This window comes from Sus scrofa, chromosome 9 (assembly GCF_054392235.1).
Source record: "Sus scrofa isolate SSC_HxYL_T2T_F1_AM1 chromosome 9, Sscrofa_HxYL_maternal_Yorkshire_Landrace_v2.0, whole genome shotgun sequence".
Classification (NCBI taxonomy): domain Eukaryota; kingdom Metazoa; phylum Chordata; class Mammalia; order Artiodactyla; family Suidae; genus Sus; species Sus scrofa.
This window is the reverse complement of record NC_139391.1, coordinates 70736450-70748594: the sequence shown is the minus strand read 5'-3', so window position 1 is coordinate 70748594 and position 12145 is coordinate 70736450. Positions and strand designations below refer to the sequence as shown.

Sequence of the window (12145 nt, the reverse complement as noted above, 5' to 3'; positions counted from 1 at the left end):
GCAGGTCACAGACATGGCTCGGATCTGGCATTGCTGTGGCTGTGGTGTAGGCTGGCAGCTACAGTTCTGAATTGACCCCTAGCCTGGGAATTTCCGTAGGCCACAAGTATGGCCCTATAAATAAATAAACAAAACCCCTTCGACTAAAACCTCTGCTGAATGTGCAACAACTATCAGAATACTTCTCCAATGGCTGAAGCCAAGAGTTGGTTAATGACAACCTTTCCTTCTCTTGGCTGTTCCCCCGATTTTAAAGGCTTTTAGCCCAGATTTGGCCTTCCCTTCCCTAGATGCTTCTCTGAATACAGAGAAATCCCCTCTGCCCTATCTTGACAATTAGGGATGCATGAGACTCAGAGCTGGTTTGAAGGGGCGATGAATGACTAGACTAAAAACAGGCAGCCAGGAATCCCTGTTGTGGTACAGCGGAAAGGAACCTAACTAGTATCTATGAGGATGCGGGTTTGGTCCCTGGCCTTGCTCAGTGGGTCAAGGATCTGGCATTGCTGTAGTTGTGGCATAGGCTGGCAGCTGCTGCTCTGATTCGACCCCTAGCCTGGGAACTTCCATATGCCTTGGGTGCAGCCCTAAAAAGCAAACCCCATGTGGCACAGTGGAAATGAATCCAACTAGGAACCATGAGGTTTTAGGTTCGATCCCTGGCCTCACTCAGTGGGTTAAGGATCCAGTGTTGCTGTGAGCTGTGGTGTAGGTCAAAGACGCCGTTCGGATCTGGCGTTGCTATGGCTGTGGTGTAGACCAGCAGCTATAGCTCTGATTTGACCCCTAGCCTGGGAACCTCCATATGCCGCAGGTGCGGCCCTAAAAAGCAAATAAAAATAAAAATAAAATAAAACAAAAACAAAAACAGGCAGCCAGCTCAGGCTCCACAATATACAGAAAGGTGCCCTCCCCATTTTCCTGGGGGAAGGCCTGTGTGTTCCACAAAGACCACTGCAGAAATGCTTTTTTCCCTTAGAAGGGCCAAGTGAATTTTCTTCCCCTTCCAAAAATCTTTTGCCCTGTGACTGAGAGAATTCATTCCTACAATTGTTGTGTGCTCCCTGTGCTAGCTCGTATGTTCTCATGGCCTATTTTCCTTTTGTTTTCCCATGATCCAGAGCTTAATGCCACTATCATTTTGAAAGGAAATATCATACTCTCACCAGAAAAAAACAAGGGACCCAAAAAAGTAGGTACAATTCTACTGATGAATACTTTTACCCATATATTAAATATAGGAAATAGAACTTTTCATCTGTATTAAGAAAGGTAAAATCCTAGTTTAAATAAGCTGATTTGGGAGTTCCCGTCGTGGCGCAGCAGAAACGAATCTGACTAGGAACCATGAGGTTGTGGATTCGATCCCTGGCGTGGGTTAAGGATCCGGCGTGGCTGTGGCTGTGGTGTAGGCCTGCAGCTGTACCTCCGATGAGACCCCTAGCCTGGGAACCTCCATATGCCGTGGGTGCGGCCCTAAAAGGAAAAAAAAAAAAAAAAGTTCATTTTAATGCAGGTCTCTTGTTTCCTGAAACCATTTCTACGTCCTAGCTCAGGACCCGGAGTCATCAAGTAACAGAGGAGCTGTGTCCTCCTGCCTGTCCCTAAAAGAGCAGCCACCCTCTCTCTCCTCCAGCTGTCATCCTCTCTCCTTTTGCCACCCGTGGTTGCATATAAACCTATGGTGAGGGTGGAAAAAATGGGAGTTCCTATTCCCTTTCTCTCTCTCTCTCTCCCATAAACACACACACACACCCTGAAGTCTGGTCTCCACCCACATCGCCTTTGCAGCACGCAGCCTGCTGTGTAAGAGTAACAGGTTTGGGGTGAGGCCCAGCTGACTAAGTGCCCCCACCCTTCCCCTTGCTAGTTGTGCAACTTTAACAGATCTAGGCCTCCCTTCATGTGGTTTCACAGCGGCGCCTGCACAGGGCGGCTGGGAAGAGAGAGGCAGGTAAAGGTCTCAGCCTAGGAACAGGTGCATCACTAGCTCCCATAATGAACTCCAAGTCCCCAGCTCTAGAGACCCCTTCGAGGTCTGTGGACCACTGTCCCTCCTCATGTAGAGACACCTGCCACCTTGAACTATGGCAACTCCATGCTCTCTCCATTCTTGGTTCTGCCCCTCTGCCTGTTCGGAGCTGGCTCTGTCTTTGGGCCCCTAAATGAACTGGGGCCTGAGGTCTGTCTTCAGCCCCTTCCCTTCCTGCTCTGCATCGTTTCCCTTGCTTCCTGCCTTTCTGTCATGACTCCGCCTCGAATCTCTGTACAGGCTTCCTCTCCGAGGCTTAAGCCTGGGTATCCAACTGCCTCCAGTGTCCCGGAGGGGCTCCTTCCTTCTCCCCTTCCCTTCCTTCCTTCCCCTCTTCCCCTTCCTTCTTTCCCTCCTTCCTGCATTCACCCAACAAGTGCTTATAAGGATGGGGTTAGTCAAATGTATTTATATTTCTCCCTGCACACTCAGGGGATCCAAGACTAAGCTCATTTTCCCTCACCCCCAATCTGCATTTGTGGCTCCTGTTCAATTCTGCTTCTTACACCACCTTCCACTGTCCAGGGTCAGAGCTTCAAGCGTTATCCTGAAATGCCCACTCCCCACAGTTGCTCACATATAAACAGGTGCCAAGTCCTGTGGTTTAGGATTATGCATTTTAAAAAACTACCCTTCCTTCTCTTCCCACCACTGCTGTCCTAGCTTGCATCCGTATACTTTAAAAAAAAAAAAAAATTTGAACAGTTGCAAAATCTCCCTAACTGGCCTCTGCCTCCAAGTTTTCCCAATTCAGGTTCAGATCTACTAGCAGAGATCGAATCACATTATTAAATCACCTGGAGTCTTTATTTATTTATTTTTATTTTTTGTCTTTTCAGGGCCACACCCTGGACCTTGCCAGGCTAGGGGTTGAATCAGAGCTGCAGCTGCCGGCCTACGCCACAGCCACAGCAATGTGGCATCCAAGCCACGTCTGGGACCTACACCACAGCTCATGGCAACGCTGGATCTTTAACCCACTGAGCGAGGCCAGGGATCGAACCCGCATCCTCTTGGATCCTAGTCAGGTTCAATACCACTGAGTCACGATGGGAAGTCCTGACTGGAGACTTTAGAACAAGATCCTTACAATGTGAGGCGACGCCAGTGTCTCCTGTCACTTTACCTCCCTTGTCATCTGGCCCAAAAGATAATTATTTGTTTCTGTCCCTCTCACACTTTAACTTCCCGTGTGCCTTTGTCTCAACTGTTCTTTATTTTTTATTTATTACTTTTTTTGCATTTTCTAGGGCTGCACCCGAGGCACATGAAGGTTCCCAAGCTAGGGGTCTAATCTGAGCTGTAGTCTTGGCCTATGCCAGAGCCACAGCAACACAGGATCCGAGCCGCGTCTGCGACCTACACCACAGCTCACGGCAACACCGAATCCTTAACCCACTGAGCAAGGGCAGGGATCGAACCCGCAACCTCATGGTTCCTAGTCGGATCCGTTAACCACTGGGCCACCACGGGAACTCTCTCAACTGTTCTTTATGCCTGGAATTCCTTTCACTTTCCCATCCTCCTCCCCATTTTTCCTGCTGTTAAAGTCCTGGGATCACGTAAGGAAAGTCTCAAAGGCCGATCCTGTGCATCCCTTACAATTGCCTTTTATCCCCTTCAGTGGCTGTCACAGGCTTTGGCACATAGTAGGGGCTCAAAACGCACCTCATCACATCTACCAAACAGCTCTAATGACAAAGAGGTAAGTTTACAATTATGGTCTAGATTTAAGCTATTGGGTTTAAATACCAAATGAAAAGAAACCCCCGAATAAACATTCTTGCCGTACACTGCAGCCCTAGCTTCCCATTTAAACATAATTCAAATTTGATGAAGGAATTCTGATATCGAATTTTCTAAAAAGATTTTTTCAATCTTCCCCATGGCTCATTAAAGGATTCCTTGCCATCCACTACACCTCTGTAATTCCTGCAAAGACACTGACGGGGAGAATCAGCAGCCTGAGTGTTTAAAATGCATCAGGTAGGACCAGTGCCCTTCAGCCTTTGCTTTACGTGAACTCCCAGTAAAACCACATCAATATTTTGAATTGGCCATAGAATTAAATAGAAAGTTTGTGATGGCATAAAATGTTTTGATCTGAAGGATATATATATATAAGCCATTTTGCTTCTCAGAGGAGCCCCAAGACATCTGTTCCTTTTTAAATCTGAACGTAAATGTAAATAAGCACTTACATTTCCATGTAAAAGGTGGTAGAAAATGTGTTTATTGAAACGTTTGTCTAAGACCATAGACTTTAATTATGTAAGAGCACTGGTCTGTACCTAACAGTCCTATATAAGAATCTGCAAAGGTAGAATTAGCATTTCTTTGAAACAACAATGAATACACATTTTCCTCTCATTTTAGTAGGGTTCTAGTGGAATACAAACCAGTTTGAGATTGGATTATGTTGATTTGGGGGCACTATTTAATACTGTGATGTGTGTGTTTCATCACCTCACATACGCAGCCCATTTGATTTGGTGATTACGACCACCGAGAAAGCCACGTCAATGTTTTTTTCATTAGAGAGACTCTGGACACAGTTTATGCTTCCACTGATGAAGGATGGAGTTGAGCCAATGTATTTAACTTAGGTTGTAAGACCCTTTCTGCTAAAGAGGGAAAAATGGGATTGGTGGGCAGTATGGAAACAAAATAGTCTACAGTCTCAAGGATGCAGTTCCTGTTCGTGGCTCAGGGGGTTAAGAATCCAACTAGTATCCATGAGGTTGCAGGTTCGATCCCTGGCCTCGCTCAGTGGATTAAGAATCCGGCGTTGCCATGAGCTGTGGTGTAGGTCACAGATGTGGCTGGGATCTGGCATTGCTGTGGCTGTGGTGTAGGCTGGCTGCTGCAGCTTCAATTTGACCCCTAACCTGGGAACTTCCATATGCTGAGGGTACAGCCCTAAAAAGGCCGGGGAAAAAAAAAAACCCACAAAAAACCTTTGTCGGAATCCCCTGTGTTTAAACTCAATGCCAGGGATAAGGGAGGTGGGGATGGATTACTCAGTCCCGTTGTCTGAATGGAAAGGAGGTTTTGTTCTACACTGATGCTGATGATCTTGTGTTCTGACTTCCTAGTCTGATCCATCTCCTGGACAGACCTTAATGCCTTCTCTTGAGAGACGATGCTTAGGTCCTAGTGAATTAATGACCATCCTGGGAATGGTTGCAACAGAGCTTCCATCCCTGGGTCTTAGCCTGTGAGTTAACAACTGTTTATCACGGTACCAAGTTTCTGTCTTGTAGAAACCTAAACAGAGCTCTGGAAACAAAGAACATGTGCATCAAAAATAAGCTCTAGGCATTCCCGTCGTGGCTCAGCAGTTAGTGAACCTAACTAGCATCCATGAGGATGCAGGTTCGATCCCTGACCTCGCTCAGTGAGTTAAGGATCTGGCATTGCCATGAGCTGTGGTGTAGGTCACAGACATGGCTCAGATCCTGAGTTGCTGTGGCTGTGGCATAGGCTGGCAGCTAGAGCTCTGATTCGACCCCTAGCCTGGGAACCTCTATGTGCTGCGAGTATGGTGTTAAAAAGACCAAAAAAAAAAGACCAAAAAAAAAAAAAAAAGTCTCTAGAGTCAGACTGCCTGGGTTCAAATACCAGTTCTTCTACAAACTTAAGACCCTTGCCATCTCTGTGTCCTAGTTTTCTCATCCATAAATAAGGATAATAATAGTCTCGACTACATAGAGTCTTGTGAGGATTAAGTTGAAGTATGTAAAATAGAGTAAGAGTTACCTAAGCACAAATAAGAACTATTCTTAGGAGTTCCCGTCGTGGCGCAGTGGTTAACAAATCCGACTAGGAACCATGAGGTTGCGGGTTCGATCCCTGCCCTTGCTCAGTGGGTTAAGGATTCGGTGTTGCCGTGAGCTGTGGTGTAGGTTGCAGACGAGGCTTGGATCTTGCCTTGCTGTGGCTCTGGTGTAGGCCGGTGGCTGCAGCTCCAATTGGACCTCTAGCCTGGGAACCTCCATATGCTGCTGGAGCGGCCCAAGAAAAGACAAAAAAAAAAAAAAAAGAATTAAAAAAAACCCAAACTATTCTTACCATTACTATTATTATATAAAAAGCACTGATATTCTGTCATACAAAACAATATACTTAGTGAAAAACAGTATAATGAGAACTGAATATTTAGTATTGGGCTCCTAGGTGCAATAGAATATGACTCATAGGTGCCTACAGATATGTTTATATTATTAAATATACAGACGTATTTAAAGATTCTTCTCTACAAGAGCTGAGTGTTGAATGAGGCAGACAAACCTTTTTTTAAAAAGTCAGGCATTCTCTAGAGGCCTCACAGTTAAGGATTTGGCGGTGTCACTGCTGTGGCTTGGATTCAATCCCTGGTCTGGGAATTTTCATATGCCACGGGCACAGCCAAAAAAGGTCATATATGCCCTCTCAGCATATAGGGTTCCATCTTCTCAACATTATGTTTAAATCCATCCCCTGCCTCTTTAAAAATTGTTTGAAAAATCTATTTGTTAATTTCAAACTTAGGGAAAGTTGTAAGAGAAGTACATAGAATCCCCATATCCCAGATAACCCAATGATTATTTTTTGCCACGCATTTTTAAATTGAAATATAGTTGATTTACAATGTTGCGTCAGTTTCAGGTGCACAGCATAGCCTTTCAGTTATATAGATATATATATGTGATTTTTTTTCAGATTCTTTATTCTTATAAGTTAACACAAAATACTGACGTATAGTTCCCTGTGCTCTACAGTAGGGTCTTGTTGTGTATGCGTGTGTGTGTGTGTGTGTGTGTGTGTGTGTGTGTGTGAGTTATCTAAGTACAAATAAAAACTATTCTTATCATTACCATTATTATGTAAACAGCATGATATTCTGTCATACAAAACAATATACTTAGTGAAAAATAGTATAATGAGAACTGAATATTTAGTATTGGACTCCTAGGTGCTATAGAATGTGACTCAGAGATGCTTTTATATTGTTAAACATACAGATGTAATGAAAGCTTCTTCTCTGTAAGAGCTGTGTGTTGAATGAGCACACATACCCTACCCTACCATCGTGTCTTTCTGAATCACCAAGAGCAAACCATAGACATGCAGCCCCTCAGCTCTCCAGCATGTATTCTGCCTACCCCCAAAGGAGACCTCCCCACGTAACCACTGTGAAACACTCCAAGTTAGGAAATGCACATTGATTCAATGCTACCCTCCAATAGTCCGTCCCCATTCAGATTTCACCAGCAGGTCCAATACTGTCTTTTGCGTTCTGGTCCATGGCCAGTCCAGGAACACCTGTCACCTTTAGTCATCGGGTCTCTTCCACCTCCTTCAATCTGGAGCAACAGTGCCTCAGTCTTTTCCTGTCAGATGCCCTTGTTCATTTTAAAGAGTACAAGCCTTACATTCTGCAGAACGAGTTTTCTTTTGACTCTCAGAGAGGCCGTGCATCTGGCAAGAGTATCTCAGAAAGGATGCCGTGTTCTTCCGCGTCACATCAGGGAACAAGGTCCTTCTGTTCCGCAGCTGGTAAAGCTCGCCTTCATCACCCGGAAAAGTTGCTGTCTCTCCGTGTTACCCCCCAAACCCATCTTGTTTTCCCCTTTGGAGCTGAGTAGTGCTTTGTGGAGAAATATTATGAAATGACACCAACATAGCAGGCCCCATCACACCTCATCCATTAGCTTCATACCCACAAATGGTAGCCCATCCATCCACTTTCTTCCGTTATCAGATGGCCCATTGAGACTGACTATTGCTATTATTTCTTCTTAATTTATCAGTTAGTATTCTACTGTAAGGAAGACTTTCCCTTCTCCCTCATTTATTTATTTATTTATTGGTCGGTTGCTTCATTCCTTTCATCATGCACCCATAGGCGTATGAAGCCACTGCCTCTTCAGTGATTGTATCTGTTGATAGTATTTGTTTTAATGCGCAAATTGTCCCAGATTTGGTCAGTGGGACCCCTTCGAGTTAGAGATGCTGTCCTTTGGACGTGTCCTCCTTATTCCTTGAGCATGTCCTCAATTTCTGGCACAAGATGTTTCAGACCCATCTTGTACTTTTCCTGCCCTCTAGAGTGCTGGTTCCTTTTACTGTAGCATGATATTCAGAAATCAAGATCTAGGGCGTCCCCTTGGGGGTCTAGTGGTTAGGACTTGGTGCATCCATCTCTGTGGCCGCAGAGTTCAATCCCTGGTCTGGGCACTGAGATTCTACACAAGTTGCTGCACAGGTTACCAAAAAAAGACAAAAACAACAACAACAAAAAAAAACAACCCAAGACGAAGGTTTTCAATAAGCTCATTGCAACTGAAGAGTCATTGCTTCCAGGCCCTCTAGTGGACAGAGCCAGAAAATAAATGTGTGTATGAGCACATATGCATCTATCACTCTTTTTCTCTCTCTCTATGTATACCTATTTGGGGGCCACATCTGAGTCATGAGGAAGTTCCCAGGCCAGAGATCGAACCCGTGCCATGGCAGTGACCTGAGCCACAGCAGTGACAATGCCAAGTCCTTAACCCATCAGGCCGCCAGGGAACTCCCTGTATACATTGTAAAACCATCAGTTCTTATTGATCTCCAATTGCAAACCAACACTGCAGTGTTCTTTCTAACTTGTACACCTTTCTGTAAGGTGTAAGTCACTTCTCTGACAATGAGAAACTTGACTTCCATTATCTTCAGTATATTTACCTTTCGCTCAATTTTCTAATTTTCTCGGTGTAACCATTCTCTCAGTCATGATAGCCAGCCCCTTGTCTGCATAACCCCCATCATCATTTCTTTGGCCACTGGACATGCCACCATCTCCATGTGGCCCTCCTCTCAATTGTCTCTATTCCTTGGACACAAGGTACAATAAGCCTCCATGCTGTTCCCTCTCCTACTGGTCCTGTCCTTCAACCACCAAGCACCCCCAATGTCCCCTCCATATACACAGTCCCCACTCCATTACACTGGTCTCCAGGCATGCTGACCATATCCCCTCTGCTCCACACTGCAGGACACACTGCCCATCCAGGAAAGGAAAACAAAGGCAAGAAAGTTTCACGTCTCTTTTTTGTTTCCAATTCTGAGGTCTGTTTCAATGTCTTTGTGCCAGGACTTTAATAGGATTTTTACTCTTTGTGTCTCAATTGCTATTGTTGCTGATATTTTGTAGGCCTGTATCATTGGCATGTGCAGGGCCTACCAAGTGCTGCAATCGGAAAGTCCAGTGTACCAAGGAGATATACAGTAAAGGATCACCATTAAGTGTGTGGTTTCAGTAGCATGTAAAGATTTTTAGGAGACCCAGTATTAAATAGCTCTACAGTAGTTTCTTCTTTTCCTTCTTCTTCTTTTTTTTTTTTTTTTTCTTTTTAGGGCCGCACCTGCAGCATATGGAGGTTCCCAGGCGAGGGGTCCAATTGGAGCTGTAGCCGCAGGCCTACACCACAGCCACAGCAACGCCAGATCCTTAACCCACTGAGCAAGGCCAGGGATGGAACCTGCGTCCTCATGGATGCTAGTTAGATTCGTTTCTGCTGAGCCACAACAGGAGCTCCCTATAGTTTTGTAATTAATTGAAAAACATCCTTATTCCCAGCAGTAGTTTTATATTCCAGTTGGGTCAAAGTGAAGAGTAAATTACGTATTCTATAACTACTTAATAAGCCCTTTGTTCTTACCTATGACATTTGCTAATGGGAGCTAAATGCCATCCTTACAAAGAATGTAATTTAACCTTCTTCTTGTAAAAATACTGACCTCCTGGTAGATATACTTAAATATGCTTAATGATCAGTGTATCTTTATCTGATTGATTGCATGCTGCTTCTTCCTGTGTAATAGAATCCAGTTTTTTTAAAATACGAAAGCAGCAGGAAGAGATAGTGAAACCAAACTCTGATTACAATGATTCTAAGATGATAATAAAGGCAAATTGATTTATTTTCACAAAAGTGAATTATGAGCAATGGTGGTCTTTCTGTAGGAAAAATATGAATTTGTTTAGGAAACCCACCTTTCCTTTCCCTTTCAGCTAGGACTAGAACCATACCGCCTTTAGCTAATTGAGAATTTGCATTCTGAGTATAGACATATGTATTTATTTGGGGAGAGGAGTCTCCTGTTTTACCTCTTGGGACCCCAGAGTTATTTTAATCCCCTGGGACTTGTTTCATGTGCACCAAGCGCTATCATCACAATTCATGAGTCCAGGCGTGATTTACTCTAGGTAATTATTGATTGTGGAATTTCCTATCCAAGAGGCTTCTTGGAGGAGGCTATATGGTTCACCTTACAGATGAGGAAACAAGCAGAGAGGGGATGGACCACACAGAGTTAGAAGAAAAACTAGCATAGAATGCCATCTCCCAATTTTTATATTCCGTTGCCCTTTCCATGATATCAAGTTACCAAAGGGGACAAAAAACAACCAGGGATCTGAGTAGTGAAACAGCTCCCCCCAGTGTCTTTTTTTTTTTTTTTTTTTTTTTTTTTTGGTATTGCCAAAGGACTCTAGAAACTTTGTTCACTATGGAATCAAAGGCTTCTCTTTTTTTTTTTGTCTTTTTGCCTTTTCTAGGGCCACTCCCGCGGCATATGGAGGTTCCCAGGCAAGGGGTTGAATTGGAGCTGTAGCCACCGGCCTACGCCAGAGCCACAGCAACGCAGGATCCGAGCCGCGTCTGCAACCTACACCACAGCTCACGGCAATGCCGGATCCTCAACCCACTGAGCAAGGCCAGGGATCGAACCCGCAACCTCATGGTTCCCAGTCATTTCGTTAACCACTGAGCCACAACGGGAACTCCGGAAGCAAAGACTTCCGATGACTGCTTTGTAATGAGGATCCCTGGTAGGCACTTGTTGGTGACCTTTTCATTCACACATTAAACCTGCTGATTTCCTATGCTGCAGAAATCAGCAGAGTTAGAATGGGTTAGAATGGGCTGGCATATATAGCATAAGGGTACCTGGAATTTTCCCAAGTGGGCAAAAGAAAATTTCAAACCTAAAAAAAATTTTTTTTGAGATTTTATTATAACTTATGCATCATAAAAGGTATAAAAAAACCACATAATGAGCAATTAGATTCCCCCTCCAGAGATTTAAAATATCATTGCTAATTCAGTTGAAGACCCCATTGCCTCCCTCCCTGATTATATTCTCTTCTTTCCTTTCCCCCAAGGTAACCACCAACCTGAATGTTCACTGTACCTGCAGCATATGGAAGTTCCCTGGCCAGGGTCTGAATCCAAGCCACAGCTGCAACCACTGCCACCAGGTCCTTAACCCTGTGTGTCACAGCGTGAACTCCTGAATTTTCTACTTTTCATTGTTTTCCTTTTCTTTACAGTATCCACAAACTTTGGTTTCGTTTCTCATGATTATGGGTTTTATTTGAATTATATAATATAAGTATTCTTCTGTTACTTCCCTTTGTCATTCAGTATTATGTTGTGAGCTTCATCCAATATTTGTAGCTTTAATTCATTCGTTTTTACTGTTATGTAGTTATTACAAAAATATATCCATTTCTTTATTGGACATTTGGATTGTTTCCAAGTTTTTCTAATACAGGCAATGCTGCCACAAACATTGTGTTCATGTACAAGAATTATTTTTCTGATTGGATGAATATACCTAGGAATAGATCTGCTCCGCTAGTAGCAGAATCAAAGGGTGGGTCTCTCTTCAACCAGGGAGAGCATGTTAAATGGCTCTACAAAGTAGCTGTACCATTTTCTGTCCCTTCCAGCAATATATTAAGAGCACCATTGTTCTAAATCATCTTCAAAATTTAGTATTACCAGATTTAATTTTTGTCAATGTAGTAGGGAAAAGATGGTATTTCACTATGGTGTTATTTCACTGTGATTGTATTTTTCTTATTACTAATAAGTTGAGCATCTTTCCCCATGTTTGTTAGTCATTTGTGTTTTCTCATATGTGAAATGCCTGTTCATGTCTCTTGCCCATTTTTCTGTTAGATTGTTTACTTTTTCTCTTGTTAATGTATAAGAGCTCTTTATATATTTTGGATACTAATCCTTTGTCAGTCATAAGTGTAGAACATATCTTCCAGTAGTTTGGAATTATCTTTTTTTT

At 43.6% G+C, this 12145-nt stretch overlaps 1 protein-coding gene across 1 annotated transcript in view; it reads left to right on the top strand.

The window, feature by feature from the left end:
• LEMD1 (LEM domain containing 1) overlaps positions 1–12145 on the top strand; it is a 30377-nt gene that overhangs the window by 5650 nt on the left and 12582 nt on the right. The window contains exon 4 of the mRNA XM_003357393.4: positions 1122–1192. Coding sequence (XP_003357441.2) covers positions 1122–1192 — 71 coding nt within the window. The remainder of the gene's footprint in view (positions 1–1121; positions 1193–12145) is intronic.